The 17718-nt window shown below is 36.4% G+C and overlaps 2 protein-coding genes across 2 annotated transcripts; one reads left to right on the plus strand and one right to left on the minus strand.

Moving 5' to 3' along the window:
• Positions 1-50: 50 nt before the first annotated feature.
• On the plus strand, positions 51-2024 carry LOC113767939. The gene is made up of 3 exons (XM_027312145.1): positions 51-439; positions 578-644; positions 1103-2024. The coding sequence occupies exons 1-3, from the start codon at positions 210-212 to the stop codon at positions 1391-1393; spliced, it is 588 nt and encodes a 195-aa protein (XP_027167946.1). The 5' UTR covers positions 51-209; the 3' UTR covers positions 1394-2024.
• A 1938-nt stretch (positions 2025-3962) lies between these two features.
• On the minus strand, positions 3963-11052 carry LOC113767991 (kinesin-like protein KIN-14K). Its single transcript, XM_027312201.1, has 21 exons — positions 11007-11052; positions 10756-10913; positions 10553-10663; positions 10193-10409; positions 9914-10041; positions 9709-9792; positions 9539-9616; positions 9343-9456; positions 8447-8782; positions 8280-8361; positions 8083-8178; positions 7817-7996; positions 7572-7678; positions 7328-7487; positions 6867-6993; positions 6531-6784; positions 5655-5818; positions 5109-5316; positions 4839-4905; positions 4171-4241; positions 3963-4062 (listed from the first exon to the last, which is right to left on the minus strand). Exons 1-21 carry the CDS (start codon positions 11050-11052, stop codon positions 3995-3997), a joined length of 2856 nt encoding a protein of 951 aa, XP_027168002.1. The 3' UTR covers positions 3963-3994.
• Between the last annotated feature and the right edge of the window lie 6666 nt (positions 11053-17718).

The raw sequence follows: 17718 nt of genomic DNA on the forward strand, positions 1-17718 counted from the left end.
TCTCTCTTTTAAAGCCGGTTATTTTCCCACTTTTATTTTATACTAAAAATAGTATTTAATTGTTATTATTTTCTCCCAATTTCTGTATCATTTCTGGAATTCATTTCTTTTTTATCTGGGCATGACTAATTTTTGTGGGATTCGTGAACATGTTTTTGTTTTGCATAGGCTTGGATCTGTGAAGGAGAAAATAGACTGAAAGTAGAAAGATGAATAGGTGTGCATATCCAAGCCAGCAGCAGAAGGCAGCCTTGGTGGGATTGGGATTGGGTTTGGGAATGAGTAATTATGTTGGAGTTGGAGGAGACTCTTTCTTCAACTCTTCTTCTTCGTCGTCTATGGCTGCTGCCTGTTCAAACGGCGTCGTATGTCCTAAGCCTCGTCGACTTGTTAATAATGACCCCATAAATGTCAGACCCTCCAGAATTGTTCATACCAAGTACTATGTTCTTTGCCTTTCTCATTTCTTTTTTCTTCATTTTTTGTTGGCTGTAAAGTTTTTTGTTGATATTGGTTTGGTTTCTTCTAATATCTTAATTTTTTTTTCACTATTTTGTTTTTTTGGTTCATGTTACAGTAATCAACAGATGGAGAGCTGCGAGTCAAGGGCAGGATCAGAGCTTCTGGACATAATTCTTGCAAAGGTAGAATTCTGTTCTTATTTTCTACGTAAGGACTAGTTCTCCGTGTTATGATTTTTAAATTCTCTTTAAAAGGATTTTGATGGGATTTTTCTGATTTGTTTCTTTTTTACGTTTTAGGGAAAAAAAAAATAAGAGAGTGTTTCTTTTATCATCTATTTTTTTTCCCCATCAAGTACAGCACTTATGTAAAGTTTTTCCCTGAAAATTATTTTGAGCCCTTTTAAAATAATTTCTTTAGGGAATCCTAAGCGGGCCGTATATAGTCTGCATCATTGGTTTGGCTGTTTCAATTTTAATTAAGTATCAAAATTAGCTGCTCTGATAGTATAGTATTAGTATTGTTGTTTAGATTCCTCAAACTCAAAGCATTTGTTAAATGAATAAATGTTTTGACCTTGATATGTGTGGGCTGGGCATCTTGATCAAGATTTTGAATTTGATTTTTTTTTTTTTCAAAGGGTAATTATGGAGCTGGAGCTGAGAAGCCCAATTTTCAGGTGGCTTCATCTCCTCCATTTTTCAATGGATCACCACCGGTTAGAGCCTCAAATCCTTTAATCCAAGATGAACAATTTGGGACTGGGAAGATGAGTCCACTATCATCTCCTCCAATGGGATCGTCAGCTTCGCCGCCGTCGCGAAAAAACAGCGGAGGAGGATCATCTGGCCGCGTGAAATGTGGGAATCAGCCAGCTCCGGTGAGAATTGAGGGCTTCAACTGTCGCGGCATTTCTGCTGTGATGGCCTAAAAAAAAAGAGAAAAATTGAAAGCCCTGTTTTTGCCTCGAAACATAACATTATGATTATAACAACAGGTGTAGAGAAGATTTTTAGCCCATATGTCAAAGGTTAAAAAAAAAAAGGGAGAGAGTGAGAGTGAGGGAGAGGGGATTGATGAGGAAGAAATTATTGTTTTGTTTAGTTTTGTAAATAGAGGAGGTTAAGAAAAAAAAAAGGAGAGTGAATGTGAATATGTAATGAGGAAGTTGATCCGAGGAAACAACAATAAAAAAGCAAAGAGAAGATATGGCAATTTCATGCTTCTCTTTGCTTATGATGATTTTTAGGTTTTGTGCTTTTAGGCCATGAATTTGGCTCTTTGGAGTAAGAAAGCACTAGAGAAACTTTTGTAATTGATGAAAAAGTTTGCCTTCTTTCTTGTCCTTCATTGTAATTGTGATTCGAAGGCGAGGAGATGATGGTCTTTTTATCAAGTTCCTGGGAATTTTAACCTTCAATTTTCTTTTTTTTTTTTTTTTTTTTTGGGTGGGCATGTTACAATTGTTAATTAATCTGTACAAATCATGCGTGGTATGGTATCACGTGGTTCTACTGCAATGCTCAGCTTAATAAAAATATTATTATTATTGTTGATAGTAATGTCAGTGGGGTCGGCTTAGTATTTGCTTGTTCAACTTTTGCTCTTGACAATTTTTTTATTGATTTGTTTTTACGTTGCCTAGCTCTCAAAAGCTCATTCTGTGGCGTTATCTTCGCCACTCCTACTCTAGTCTACTCTCTACTAGGAAGTGATTGAATTATTAGTGCTAGTGCTACAAGCCACATATGATCTGATAAATTTTATATAAAATTTTCATTATTAAAGCAAATTGTGATATTTTAATTTTTTTTACTCCCTTCAAATGATGATGGTTTTACAGTAATTTTTGTTAAGATGTGTTTAAATTAATTATGATTAAAAATAATTATAGGTAGATATTTCAACAATTCATATTTAGATAGTAAAATAATAAGTGATTTTAGCAAGGATAAAATTGAAAGTATATAAAATGAAAAAAATGTTTTATCGCAAATTCTCATCTCTCTCTTTTCTTCTCTTTATATAAAGTGTAGATATATAAAGTATGGAGGTCCCAAAGTATCAAGAGATTTTTTTAAATTGGTGGAAAGGAGGTGGGAGATGCCAAATTGTCCAAAAGCAGGTGGGATATTTTTTTTTTTTCTTCTTCGGGTGAAGGGAAACATTGGAGACTACGTGGACGAATTTTGTTCTCTCTTGTTTGTTTTATTAGCAGTACAATAACCTTTTCCATATGTCCGAATTTTGTAATGTTTTGTAAAGATTGGGGACAGTGGGGTATGGTGCTACGTGTTAATGTATAAATTTAGTTGGGAGGACTTGAATGCTGACTAATTGCTAGGCTGGCTTTGCTGGTGGTTGGCCACCACCTAGCAGACAGACCACTAATAAAAGAGTCCGGGGACTAAGAAATGGTCTAGGATTTGGACCATGTCCATTTCCAATAAATAGGGGGGCTCTCCCTTGGTACTCTCTTTTCTCCGCTAGTTGAGTGAAAGTCCAAATCTTATATTGGATTCGTTGATGGAGATTCTTAACTCAACTAATCACTATGCTCCATCTAGCTAATCAGCCTTTTTTTAATATATATATATATATATATATACACTGTATATAAACAAACGACTAAATAGAAACGTATTAAGAATAATCTTTTATATATTGATAATATGTATGCATTGCCGGTTAATGCTAAGAGAGCGAAAAGTTCGAATCTTATATTGGATTCGGTAGCGAAGATTCTAAACTCAAGTTGTCTTGTCTCTTGCCTCGTCGTCATTAATTACTATGCTCCACCTAGCTAATCGCTAAATAGAAACGTATTAAGATTAATCTTGGATGAGTAAATGTTATATAAAATTTGAATTTGAAACTAACGGCGATAATATATACACTGCCAGTCAGTGTATATAAGATTCACTCAACTTATTATGATTTCGTCACAAGAAGGGAGATTTCTATTTCTAGTTTTAATAGTTCTAGAGTAAAACACACGAGTTCTCAACTTTCACGAGATATTATTGTTTAGGAAGCATTAAAGGATTTCGTAATCCTTTTGTATGTTAATTTTTGCAGAAACTTTATGGGATTTCAAATTCCGCTGCACGACAAAGTATTACTCAAGAAATGCTTATTCCGATATGAGTTGCTTACTTTACAACTTTTGCACATTCTGTTTTACTCAGAATGCATGCAGCGATGAAAGTGGAGTACATAAATTGAACTCTCTGGGCATCAGAACTAAGAAAATGTTTATCTTGATATATTAATAAATGTAGAGCTTTCTTGTAACAACTCCTTTGCTAGCATTGTTATGTATACTTGGAGAGAAAGAGAAAGAGAAAGGAGTCCTACAGCTTTTATGAACCTTACAATCTGAGCTGAACGTCCTAACTAAAAATAAGAGATGCAAAACTGCCAGCACAAGGCACTGGCCAAGGATTCTTCATCACAGGCATAAAAAAGTTAAAAGGTTAGTGACCAAACTGTACATTTGAATCAAATTGAAATTTTGTAAAATTGCTTCCTCTCATTGCCACCTTCTGGGAGTGGGAGGTTTAGGTGATAAATTGGCTCCACTGGCTGATTTCTTCAATCCTGAGTAAATGCAGAGAAAGTCTCAAAAGAAACATCAGCAGAAATGAAGCTCATTCCATTCATGCAAAAAGCATAGCAGTGCAATCTATAGAGCACCATTGTGCGTACCAGTTGAGACTCTTGGAGACTCCTTTGGTGATTTTTCTCCTGCTCTAGGTGATCTAACTACTATTTTCAATCTGCAAAAGATGATTTTGAGAACAAATGATCAAAGATCCGGAGCCAGTCAAATACCTGATCGCCGCTGCATGACTGCAGAAGTAGTAAAGCTAAGGTAACATAGTCCCTTGACCTATTTAAGTGGTATGAAAGCCTAAACCACATGGTTAAAGCATGACTTAATCTGATCGAATCAAAGTGGTCTTTTCCCGAATGTCCGAAAAGTGGCAGAATTCTTCATTAGCTGTGAAAAGTTATAGCAAGGAACAAAAGAACAAGAATGATGGCAAGGTACTCTGGCTTTAATATTTCAGAAAATAAGGGGTGAAGGAAGGAGAGTGTTCGTTCTACTATCAGTGGTTTAACGTTAGACAATTTACAACACCATATCCTCAATTACTTGAAAAAGAACTTCAGGCATATGCATAAACAGTAAATGTTACTCCTAGTAGTTTGTTACATGGATGCTTTCAGTAAACTGTAAGATAAAAACGTATAAAGACTAATTATATTGTCTCGTTTAGAATAGGAGAAAGCACTAAAATCGTTACGCGTATTATGAAGGTTCTGAGAAAACAAGATGAAATATTGAATTGGCTAGTTAATTATATACTTACTTATCAATATTCTCAGATCGCCTTGCTCCTTCAGCAAGGGGACTTCTTTCCACTGAGCCATCAGTTTCTGTGCCCAAAGAAACACAAATATCAGACATATCAGTCTTTCTTTGCAAATTATCTGCACTGCTGGGTTCCAAGGTCTCAGCCTCAGCAGAAAAATGTTGACCTATATTAACCCTCCAGCAGTCTTGGATTGCTGGGGGGGGATTCTTTTTTATATCTCTAAAATCATTGGTTTGGAACTATCTAAAGAATGTTTATCACTACCCTCTGAGTTATCTTCATCAGAAGCTGCTTTCTCTATTAGTCCTGAGCCTTCCTCACCAGATAATTTCATGCTTCGTTGAGGAGTCCCATACCTCAGTGAATTTGCATCATTATTGGCTCCAGCGTACACATTTTTGAGATCCTTGAGGAGTTGTAATCTCTCAATTTCCTCGTCTTTCTTCGCAATTGTGTCTTTTAGGGATGCAACCTGCAACATTGGGAATCCGCATATATGAAAAGTTATCTCCAAGAATATCAAAGTTACTCGAAAATAGGAGAGACTAGAAACTAAAATACACAAATTTCTTTATAAGTGACTTCTTTGATTTCAACGTCTGTAGTTGTTTGTTTTCATCAACGCAGCCAAGAGTCCAGTTATACTTTTTCAACTGGATTTCTTTTTAGAATTGTCCATGCAACAGTATATAATTGAAATCCTTTATGAAAACAAGAATTTCCTAACACACATGAAAACCAGTAAAAAAAAAAAAAATCTTAGAATTTCATATTCTCTATATGAATTGGAAGAAAGAGAATAAACACTACCTGCTCCATCAATTCCCTAACATCCCTGCCATCTTTGCTGCTTTTAGCAGCACCTAGCTCAACTCCAGATGCCCTTTCAGCAAATTTCAAGGTACTTAGAGTTTCTGAATAAGAATTAACTTCAGGGTTAAGTTGCACAAACATGAGAGTCTTCGCATTTCCACCTGCATCACAAAAATGGAAAAAAAAAAAAAGAAAAAAGAATGAATGAAATGCATTTCACTTTTCCGGTCATTGTAGTAATCCAATTGCCCACGAAATGCACCCCAATGTTTCTTATACTGAAAATTACAAAATTCTGTCACATAGTACAGTGTTTATACTAAGACAGATAATAAATTGTCAGCCACTTTTAGTTTCGTTGGTTGAAGAGGGGTATGGAGGGAAAGTAATTAGTGTGGAGGCCTATGCACATTTAGACAAGGAATGCACAAGAAACGTACTTGCAAGACCAAAGATACGAGGAAAAGAGGAATCATCCCCTTCGAGGACTTTATCTCCCAAAAAACCATCTGAGCTTTTTGCTGCCTAAAGTCCTATGGCAGAAAATGCTAAGGAGTTTTACTGAGTTTCACATGAAGTACTATACTTGTGTCATACCATGCCAGCCAACTAAGTTTTCATCCAATGCATGTTTAAACATGACAAAATACTAAAGCAACGTGAACCAAGTGATACTACTCCATGTATACTTGAACCTAAGCTTATCTGCAAATGTTCCAACCAGATGCAGAAAGTCCGTAAAGTAACTTGGAGGCTGAAACAACAACGCATAGAGCATTTGCTTAGCTTTTATATACCCCTAAAAAAAAAGCTGTGAATTAGATCCATTTTCGCTCATATGAGGCAATATTACATTGACAAAAAATAACATACCCAACGAGCCCTGAAGGACTTGAGTGAGCTTGCTATTTCTATATGGAATATGAGGACTCTTTTGTGCCAAAGCAGAGATGACATCTCCAAGGGCAGACAATGATTTGTTTATGTGTTGTGCCTCCTTTAATCTATCACCTGTGACTTCACTGCGGTCTACTCTTTCACTTCCCGCAAGATCCACTAGATGAAGACTACTCTGCATAGAAGATCGGGTTTTCTGATCTACCCCACGAGCATGTATACTCAGGATGCTGTGTAAATGGCATGCCAGTTAAAACGCTGACAATAACATGAGAAAAATAATTAAGGAACTTTAACATGGTAGTAAATAACCTGTGTGATCGACTGCTTCTTTCGTTTAGTGCTGTGGAACCTTTAGCTCTATTCTTCAGTCCAACATCCATCAGGTGCAATACATCAGATGTCGCTTTAACTGGGTACATGGTTGCATCTGGGACCGCTAACCCATTTGGTTGGGAGCCTGACAAAATCCCAAGTGTGTGCAAATAAAGGAAAACCAAAAGAAAATTGCTATTATGCAATTCAAAAGCACTTCATTGTAATAAAGATTTACGTGAAAAAAAGGTTGCAATTTCTGCTCCAAAAGTGGTGTTATTGTATAGCTTGGAGCACAATTATTTTACTACGACTTTATTGGGAGAATGCACTTATAGTTAAAGCATGAAAGAGGACTCAAGATCAAGCTACAACATGGTCTCAAAATAATTATCATCCTAAAGCAAGATAAAATATTCCAGCATATAATGAAGGATATCTCTTTTGGGAAGTATCACTTGAGAGTAAGTCACGGACTTGCTCGTTATATATTTCCACCATCTGAACAGAAATTTCGTAAGAAAATGCGTGCTCTCTATTCTGAGAAGTTTGGAACAGATTGTTTAAGGCTCGGTAGTTAACACCCCATTCATCTTCAGATGCTTTATCAGGTCCAGTCTGGAAGTAGATATGATATTTCAGCGACGCAGACCACAATGAAGCATATGCACTGTAGACAGAAACTGATCAAAATATTCATACCATAGTATAGGTTTTCCCTGATCCAGTCTGGCCATAAGCGAATATGCACACATTATATCCATCCAAAACTGATTGTATTAATGGCTGCGTATCTGAAAATACTTCAGCTGCCATTGGGGGAAAAAACAGTGAATTTCCATGTTGTTTTGGCCTATGTACTAGAACAAAAATATAGAAGCAAATAGCTTAATCCTGCATGAAACTGTTCTGTAAAGCATACCAAAGAACATAAATAGAATCAAAACCTTGTGTAGCAGCTTGACTGTAAACCTTGTTGAATTTGAATGAACGACGACTTTCTTTTCCTTGTTTGGCAGGATTTACAATAATGAGTTCTCCATTTTCACCAACATATTCAATGGTTGACTGCTTTTCTCTCTGACCCGGGAGAAATGGCCTTATACGACAATAAACTCTGATATTTCCTGTTCATGTTTAAAGAGCAGAAGAAACTAAAGAATACGATCGATGTGTATTTAGAACCTACAAGTTCATAATATTGATATAGAACCTTTTAGCTCTTGGAGCTCATTGTGTAGCTTTTGATTTTCAGCCAGCATTGCATAATAGCTTTGAACTGCTTTCTGCATAGCTTTGACATTCATTCCTGCAGTTAATTGTTAACCATGAGGTCAATTCATGACTTGTCACTTTAAACAACCAAACTATAATCCCGAAAGTAGAGAGAGGTGTTCTCAGAGTAGGGACCTAAGACATTAAATTCCTCTGAGTAGCTTTTTTGTGTTTTCACAATTTCTTGCTTGATTGACTGCGAAGCAAACCTGAGTTCCTGAATATTGGCGTTAGATCAGGTCAAACATAACACCCAAGTCAGAAAGCTAGAGAAAAGATAAATAGCACAAACTGAGGCATACACGCAGTGCGCCAAGTTGGAATTCTGTAAATATTTGGTATATGTGCTCTTTCTTGGTCCATCCCAAAGATTTTGATTCAGATAACGCCTCAAGTTCCTTCACCCTATTTCTTGACTCTGCTAGAAAGTTCATGACCTCCTTCAACTTCTTCTCTAATTCTTGTTGAACTCCTCTACCTTCTGTTTCCATTTGTAAGCAATGTTCCTCGTGCATTTTCCTCGATACTTCTAGCTCTTGCTTCAAAGCTGTGATTTCATGACTGAAATCATCCTTCTCTTTTATCGTTTTAACCAGGTCCTGCTCCTCGACATTCCTTTTTTCTTCTACATTCCTTTTCTCTTCTATTTTGCTCTGCTCATTCTAGTGTGAAAACGGACAGTGAAGCATTTAAAAATAGCAAAAGCATTCCTTATGGAGGGCGAAGAAGCCGTTGATCTATTACATAAGTTACAGCATAAAAAATAAACCATGTCTTTTCGAAAAATCCATAAATGAGGAAATGGATCTGTTGAAAACAGATAAATAATCAGCATTAAAATATCAATGCCCTTCATTAACAAAGAAGAACATTACAAATTACATTTTAGTGCTTTAAATTGTTGGACTAACAGTAGATTCAACATGCTTCCATCACTAAGAGAACAGATTCTTTTGAATCTGCCAAGCGCAGGGTGGCATGGTTGGCAGCTAAAAGAAATTGAGGTCTAGCAGAAACAGACTCACACATATGAACCAAAAGAAAACAATCACACTTACAAGAAGAGTGGTAGACAATGCCGAACCATAGAAAATGGAAGTTATACCTTAATATGATGTAGCTGGGGCGTAACAATCTGCAGCAGAGAAACTTTGGTAGACAAAGGACCAAATTTCAGCAAAATTTAGGAACTGCAAACTCGCAGTGCAAGAATGACTACCTGTGACTCTTGATTACTCCCAGTTGCAAGGGCTTCAAGTACTCTAATCCTAGACTGGTACTTCTCCTCTCGGGCCTTGAAAAGATTGTTTTGCTGCAGGTTATATAAAGAGGTTAGTTAACCATATTGCTGAATTTATGAGAACTGTTCACAAGAAAGATGCACAAATCATTACCGTTTTCAAGTGTTCCCCTTGAGTAGATATTCGCCGCTCAATCTCTTGTACAACTTTCCTCAAAAGGCCTGCCACTCGCTGTCAAATAGAATCCATAGGGATGAGTTAAATCTTGTTGATTGCCAAGTACATGAGAAAAGGATAATAATGCTTGGACTCATCAGGATTACTTGAGGAATCTCCCCATTTTTCCGCTCAATGCTTTCATCTAGAATTCCGTTTACAACACTTAAAAGTGACTGAGTTGGGGCATTCTGCACAGAACAGAAACAGAAATTGTCTATAAGAGCACGAAATGCATTGGTAGTGACAAGTCTCTCTACAGAGTATAGATCCAGTCCATAGAATTCACAAAAGCAGGACCAGAGGACATACATCCAAACTGTTTGATTTCATCATTTCAGAAATCTTGGAAGCAGGGAGATCTGCATAACGCCCATGTTTGAGCTGAAATACCTCATGGAACTTATGCCCGACATGATGCTTCATTGTCGCTGATGGTTCTGAAGAAACGAAAGAAAAAAGGAGCATAGACAAATCACGAATAAAAAGAAAATGATTGCATATGAATTCAGTTTGTCATGATTGACAAGCAACAAGTATGAGTTTGTCTTGTTATGATTCTTCTTTTGAGAGTAAAAAGTAGCAATATACCTGCCATAACTGGACTGTGTGATGCATGTTGAAAGGGAGAATATTTATGAACACCATGACCACTGCGAAAACAGTCCCCTAACAACTTCCATTTTGTACTTCCATCACTTCCTAATTGATTGGTTGAATGTGCGCCAAAATGATGATGTGCCCTTGCATTTGGCATAAAATGTGCTCTGAGAGTTAAAAGGCACTCCAACACCATTTTCATGGACCCCTGTACCATTTAGATGCGTTGAAGATGCAATTGAGCAAAAGAAGTGCAAGAAGCAGATGAACATAAATGTTGCCAGGGTAAGAAATCATACTACTACATTCTGCATTTATGAAACTATTTACTGAGAACTGAATTTTGTTTACCTTTTCCAGGTCTGATAACTGGAATCTGGGCAACCCCATTTGATCCATAGTTGCTAAAAACCTTTTGACATTCTCAGACCGTGACTCTGGAGACTGAGCAGGACCACCATGCTGTAAACGATGCAACGCAGATTATCAACATTTGAACACAACCATTTGATAAACTTCGCAATTTTACAGATGAAGATCCAACAAACGACAACCTCTGTCACACAACCAGGTTTTAATTTGTTCAACAATTGGCATAACAGTGTGCCATCAACCAAGATTTCTCGTAATTCTTCATCAGAGGCATTCATTGGCAAACTTAAATTAGGAAGAAGACTGTTCAACCATTCCACAAGAATGGCCCTCTGCTTAGCTGTGGAATCAAAAAGGAGAAAAGATCAGTCCAGTGATCATTGAGATAGGCACGTATTCTAACGAACGAAAGCAAATGCCGCCCCAGCCTCACCATCACTTTTTGACATAGGCTCAAAAGCATCAGCACTGAGAGACATAGTTGAGCTGTTGAGTCTATCATAATCCTTGGCTCTCCAGAGGAATTTAGGACAGCAGGCCAGGGTTCCTATCCTCTTTCAGATGCGAGCTGTAGCATGAATGCACCGTGCAAGGAAACGACCTTTGATTACCACCAGAAAGGGCATGGGAAAAGCATATTTAGTAATGGAATAGTGAACCAGATTTCACAATAATCACGAGACTTTTCTGGTTGCAAGAAAATTTAGCTGAAACATAAATTATTGTCATGCAACTCTGTGGACAAACAATATAAGAAAGAATCACAGCTCAAATTAACTACTCAAGAGAATTTGCTAAAATAAACCTGTTTCATTAGAAAGTCATGCTAGCCTTTGTGTAGAAACAAATGATATGGAATTTTACTCGGTAGCAGCTTGAATCTGGCTATATTTATTTTCCATGCACAACTAATTGCTTGCAAGTCATTTTTCAGCAAGTAAAGCAGAAAGAGAGCTGAAGCTAGTCTTCGTATTTTCATATTTTTATCTGCAAAATAAATCTCAGCATCATTTCTTAGAAAAACAATAGCCCGTATTTGGCAAAATGATTTGATATAACAATGGATTTGTCCAATCAATTTTTAAGAGTCTGAGAGTGAGGGAAATCAAAGTGAAAATTGGTACTGGCATTCTTTTATGTGATTTATTGGGATAAGTGAGAACCCAATACTCAAAATTAAGAGGGGAACTAACTTAGGAGATGAACCTGCAATTAGGATATTTAGCAAATTACAAAGCTAGCGATCAATTGAATCTTTCTCAAGGTCTGCCGGACAATGATAAACCAGAATCTGCAACATGGATATGGAAAAGATAAAAAATTTCAGAAATTGCACCAAAACAAGCATTTCGATCACTTGTGCCCACATTTAACGCGCAGAAATTCTAATGATCCAACAAAAACCCTAAGATATAACAGTTAAAGAATAGAGTCCTTGCCCTGCCTCAGCTTTGCAGAAATCAGACAACCTCCAACACAGTATAGATTTAGAGCAGAAATATTGAACATCATACCAAAACGGGCTTCAAATGTAACAATCCACACGTGCAAAATGCAGTAAACATGCAAGTTCTCATCCCGCTATCAATAAGTTAAAACATGAAATATTTCGCTTACGTGCACTAATTTGTCATCACCTGTTCAACTCTGAAAATAAAAGAAATATGATCAGAGAGATCCATAACAATGTGGCCATGCAAATCGAAAATACATTGCATGCAAATAAAGGGTCATTCATGAATGCTGGTAGAGAATAAGAAGAAGATGGGACGAACCAGAGAAGAAATGCAGCGGCATCAAGGCTAAGAAAGGCAACAAAATGTGAAGATTTTTTTCTTTAGTAAATATTATACTAGTTATTTCTCACTACTACTCGTTTACTTTTTTGGGGTGTGAAAATTATTGGTAAGGGAAAATTCTAAAGCATTTCTTTCAAGTCTTCCGTGAACTCTTGGTATTCTATCGTTGTAAGGTTACAATCCTGTCCGTTCTCCGTTTATTCAGGAGTCGATCAACAATCTTTTAGCTCTCTCAGGTGTGGTCTCAAATCAATTGAGTTAGCTTCGCCTCTTTTCCTTTTTTGGCTCTTTCTAATTCCCGTTTTAGTAATAACCGATATGGCAAATTCTTGATTCATGTGTGTTGGCAGGGAAAATTTAATTCAATACGTCTACCTAAGCAACTCTTGAATAATTGAAAGAATAAATGGAAATGAGGCATGTACGTAGGCTTGGGAATAGGAAGAGAGAGATCCAGATTCTTTATTGGATTTTTGTGGTGAATATTTTTGTTGAAGCTTTGTCTTTTTTTTTTTTTTTTTTTCTCTTTTTAACCCGAAGTATCCTTACAAGCGATAAATTAGTTTGTATATAGGTGATTATGACACATGCAGGTTTTAGAGTCACAAATTTTGTAAAATTTCCACGAACAAAAGGGCTTGGCCAACAGAGGTTCAATTTTAAAAACGGTCGAAATGCAAGGAGGTTCAATCATGAATATCCTTTACAGCTACTGAAAAGTCATCTTAGTCTTTGATATATTAGGTGTTACAACGCCTAGACTTATTACTGCCCACCCCAGGACCCCAAGGCCAAAAAAAAAAAAGGGTTATTCTGTCGCATTACCTTTGTGAAAATTAGTAGTATAAAAAGCAGTTTAACAAAATAAAGGTAGTCTGTCATAAAGGAAAGAAGAAAAAATTATAGTAACTTGATGGAAAAATCTTGTTTGGCAGACAAGTTTTTTGCCAAGTTTGTCTGCTACAAGTTTTTTTTAAAATTTTAACTATAGTAATCTCAAAAAATTTCTCAAAGTTTTAAAATTATACACTTCAAAATATTAAAAAAAAACACACTTCGAAAATTTTTTTAAAAACTTTTACAATAAGTTACAGTAAAATTTTAGACAAACAGTCAAAAAACTCACTTGCCAAACTGGGCCGTTCTTAGATGAATTATACAAGGAATGGAATTTTTACATAGAACTAACACAAAGATTAGGTTATGATTTTTTTTTTCCCCGATACAATGGAGGGTCTGAAGACCCATTTAACAACAACCAGTCGGATGAGACCCTCGATGTATCTTAGCTTAATAGTTGTCTGAGTGCAAAAGGAGCATCCTAAGAACAACCAAACCAGCAGATTGCTGCAACCCATCCTCAACTTTGAGGCGATCCGCACACAAGTTACCCTCACGCTAAACATGGGCAATTCCAGTCTCTTTCCAATAAAGCCCTGATCTTCATGACGATATTGTAATATTGACTCTCAATTGGAGCATGAATTTTGTTTCTTTAGAAAAGATATTACTGTATCCTGTTTTCACATAGAAAAATAATTTCAATAGTATAAAAAGTTTTGGTCGAAAGTATAAAGAGCTGAGGACATGGATGTCTAATAAAAGTATAGAGAATGAATTTAGTATCGAACCGTGTGGATTTAGTGCCTCCGTTGTTAGAAAGCTCTACTTTTGAGCACCGCATAACCCTTACAAGAAATACTCTCTATTTTTATTTTTTTTTTTCATTGAGGGGTGTCCAAGCCTTTATTTGGCCAAACTAATCCCTAAAACTAGCAAGTCCCGTTCAAGAATGTTAGCAAGTTACCTTACAAAAGTCGAATCTGAGATTTTGCAGTAAAAACTGACGACTAGTCCTGACTAAACTACCCGTGGAGGACACTCACTCTGTGTTAATTAAGTAAATCCTCTAATTCCCAATAGTCACCAAAAAGCTAGAAAGCTCTATTGTGTTGTACGAGTTGCTATGCTGCTCCAACGAAAGCACGAGGACCATGAATTGAGAAGATGCTACTCACCAAGCGGAAGGAATGGAAACCTTCAATCCATTCTTGAATTGTATCAGCCAAATTTGGAATTAGAGAGTGTAGTTATTCACTTCCCCCAGTTGCCATCCTTGCCTGTCACTCCGGAAGATTATGAAAGATTTGCACCAACAGTCCAAAAGAGGTGCAAATTGACATTTAAAAAAAAAAAACTTATCTGTAGTCAATGTCTAACAATCTTATCAACATCAATGATTTTAATTGTGCCGCTACTCCAACCATGGATTTGGGGCAGATGACCGTCCCTGCACGGTTAAGGGCCAAGATTTGCCCTCAAAATTTTGTGCGGCTGAGATTATACCATGTAACTCGATTTTCGCGTCAAGTGTGGGGCCCACCACTATCTGTTGTGAAAATACATCCTGTAAAAAAAAAGTTACACGATGTACAAAGAAAGTTACGGGCAGTTGATAATGACTAAAATTGCTCGGGACGGTTGCAGGTCCGTGCCCCGAGTCCTCCAACCATTTTTTTTTTTTTTTTTGTCGACGGAGTGGGGTGTCCGGGTCAAGTCCGTAAAGGCGGCCGACTAATCCCCACTTCGCCCCGGCCCAGCGCTCCAACCGGACCTAGCACGTTAAATGCACGGCGAACTGATGTTGCTGCGGAGGTTCGACCCCAGGACCTAACGGTCCCGAGGAAGAGGCGCCAACCACCAGCCCATTCACGTGGGGGCCCGAGTCCTCCAACCATGGGAGTAGATTTTTGCACTCGTCCTATGTCGTTGTCAGCTTGTGAGATTTCTAAAAATAAGTGGCCTTTCGTATTGTTAAAGTAGGGAGAAAACTGAAGACAGAAACATTGGGCACTAAAGCTTTCACAGAATAGAATACACATTTGATCGGCTTTCTTTATCGTTATCCAAACTAGTGGGATCATAAAACAAAGTCTTAGAATTGGAATTTTCTTTGCTAGCTGTACTGATGCATAGAATTCTGCAAATATTTGTACCATGATGTTTCATGCATCATATCAAATAGAAAATAACTTCATTATTGACTGGCTCTAATAGATCAGATCATCCACTTATACTGATAAAGACTGAAAATGGACCATGACTTCCCCATTAAAGAGTGTCCATTTGTCCTGCTCCGTAACCTTCTACTCGGCTCCAAGGCCCCCGGTCACCCGGGCCCCCATCCCGCATCAGAGAAGACATAAAGGCCAGAAAAAAAAAAAAGAAGGATTAACCACATTTTTAAGAGAACATGTTCCAGCTTGAATCACTTTGATGAATCTGAACCGACACACCAAACCGAGAAAATGCGTTGCAGTCCCACACGACCCATTCCAGGCGAGAGTCATGAGAGTTCAAATCTAAGGTAACATTCGAACCCTGGGTCAATTCGTAAGCAAAGTTAGATTCATGTTAAACTTTACCGGTTAATTCGTGTTGAAGTTAGATGAATTTAGCAGAGAGGAATGGGTTGGATGACACAGGATGATGCAGTGTAAATAAAAGATTTTATATTACAAAATTTTCACTTATTTTTTTTTTATAAAAAGTTATGCATGTTTACTTTCTTTCAGAATAAATTTTATTTATGTAAATAGAAACTTGAATTTTTGTCAAATCGAATGGTATTTGTAATCTTAGATGTGCATCTCAACCACTTTTTTTGTTTTGCTTGTTGCACATACATAATAGTATCATAAAAGTCACAACATAAAAAACAAAAATAAAACATGCAATCCAAACAGATTCTGTCAAAGTTCTAAATCTAGTAATCCTAATGGACAACTATTGCAAGTAAAACCCTTTTCTTTAATAAATAACTCAAAGAAAGTATCATATATGTGTGTTTGGATTGAGATGATTTGAAATAAAATAATTTGTTTCATAAATTTCAATTACTTTTATATCTTTTCAATTTTTTTTATTTCACATACATCACATCACAAACAAATGCTACAGTAATTTTTTAAAATAAATCATCCAAATAAACTCCTATCCAAACAAAATTGTACCAAGAAATAATTATTATCTTTGCGTATTAATTTTTTTTGAGAAAAGTTAAATTGATTTGAAAAAAATCTAAATACAAAGAATGCAGTAATAAATATGAAAGTGTGCATTTACATAGTAAGTGAGATGTAATTTAATTGTACATGTAAGGGCCTTGCAGCAGTCATCAAAAGTATCTCTGAAGAAATGGAAAGGAAATTAATAGGAAATTGAGTGGAAGTTGAAGAAGAGAAGACAATGAAGTCAGCTGCCTCCAACCTCCAGGGTTTGCGGATAAGAATGGATGAGAAAACCAGAGGTCCAGTACAAAGGGCGCCCACAGCCCCACTCTAAACCAGTGTACGGATTCCACAAAACCGGGAGTTGTCCATGACTTTTCCCCACCAACGCCTTCACACGCGCCTACTCCGTCCACCTTTTACTCCCACAGATAAGAAAGGAGCAAGCCAAAGCAAAGTGTCTTTTGTTATTAGTTATTACTACTATATTAGTGGTTGAACTACAAGTGATTTGTTTTATAGGTGGTCACAGAGGATATTTGTTGTTGCATTAGATCAAAATTGAAGTTGTTATGCAGTTGATTATATATGTGTTTAATAAATTGGTCAAATATTTTTGCCAATTTGACAAGAAATTAAGTTTTATTAACTTTACATATGATATTGCTAAAGTAGTATCTATGGTATAATCTTGTGAGTTGTGCATATGAAGTTCGATCATATACTATAACATATATTGTATATGCGGTTTTAAATTAAGCTCAATAAACTTAAGAATTAGTACTGCATAATTTAATTTCATCTCATTTAGTTTTGTGACCTACTAGAGCTTGAAAAATATTACATCAAGTTTAAGCCGTGAATGAATATGTTACAAGTAGTTTGTTAGATGTTTAATTTTAGTCTCACCAAAACTAAAATAAATATGGGCATATTATAATATTATATTTTAAATAAATTTTTATTAAAAAATGTGGGTGATTATGATAGAAAATTATTTTTAAAAAAATTTAGGTACATTTTTTTTAACTTTTTGTAATGTGATTTATTTGAGTTTAATGATAATTAAAAAGATATTTTAAAAAAAAAGGTAATTAAAAAGATAAAAGTAGTAGTAGTTCAAAATATATATTTGATGGTGAATGCGGAAGTGGCGCGTGGACTATAGACAAAAGCTTCAAGATTATGTGGCGAGCCGCCATGACCTGAAAACTGACGTCTGAAACACGTGTTCCATCTACGGCTTCCATGGTTTTGGACCCACTTGCATGGCGATTCTATGTATCAACCCTTCAGATACCGCTGAATTACCTTCTCGCCACCGACCACGTAGATT

Source organism: Coffea eugenioides, chromosome 4 (assembly GCF_003713205.1).
Source record: "Coffea eugenioides isolate CCC68of chromosome 4, Ceug_1.0, whole genome shotgun sequence".
Taxonomy (NCBI): Eukaryota; Viridiplantae; Streptophyta; class Magnoliopsida; order Gentianales; family Rubiaceae; genus Coffea; species Coffea eugenioides.

Bases quoted from the DNA above. Each gene is read 5' to 3' on its own strand.
- LOC113767939 (XM_027312145.1), top strand. From the start codon at position 210: ATGAATAGGTGTGCATATCCAAGCCAGCAGCAGAAGGCAGCCTTGGTG. The intron at 440-577 runs GTACTATGTTCT...TTCATGTTACAG, and splicing joins TCCAGAATTGTTCATACCAA to TAATCAACAGATGGAGAGCT. The intron at 645-1,102 runs GTAGAATTCTGT...TTTTTTTCAAAG, and splicing joins TGGACATAATTCTTGCAAAG to GGTAATTATGGAGCTGGAGC.
- LOC113767991 (XM_027312201.1), bottom strand. From the start codon at position 11,052: ATGTCTCTCAGTGCTGATGCTTTTGAGCCTATGTCAAAAAGTGATG. The intron at 10,410-10,552 runs GTAAACAAAATT...TAAATGGTACAG, and splicing joins AGTTATCAGACCTGGAAAAG to GGGTCCATGAAAATGGTGTT. The intron at 6,785-6,866 runs GTTATTTACTAC...CCATTTACACAG, and splicing joins AGAAGCAGTCGATCACACAG to CATCCTGAGTATACATGCTC.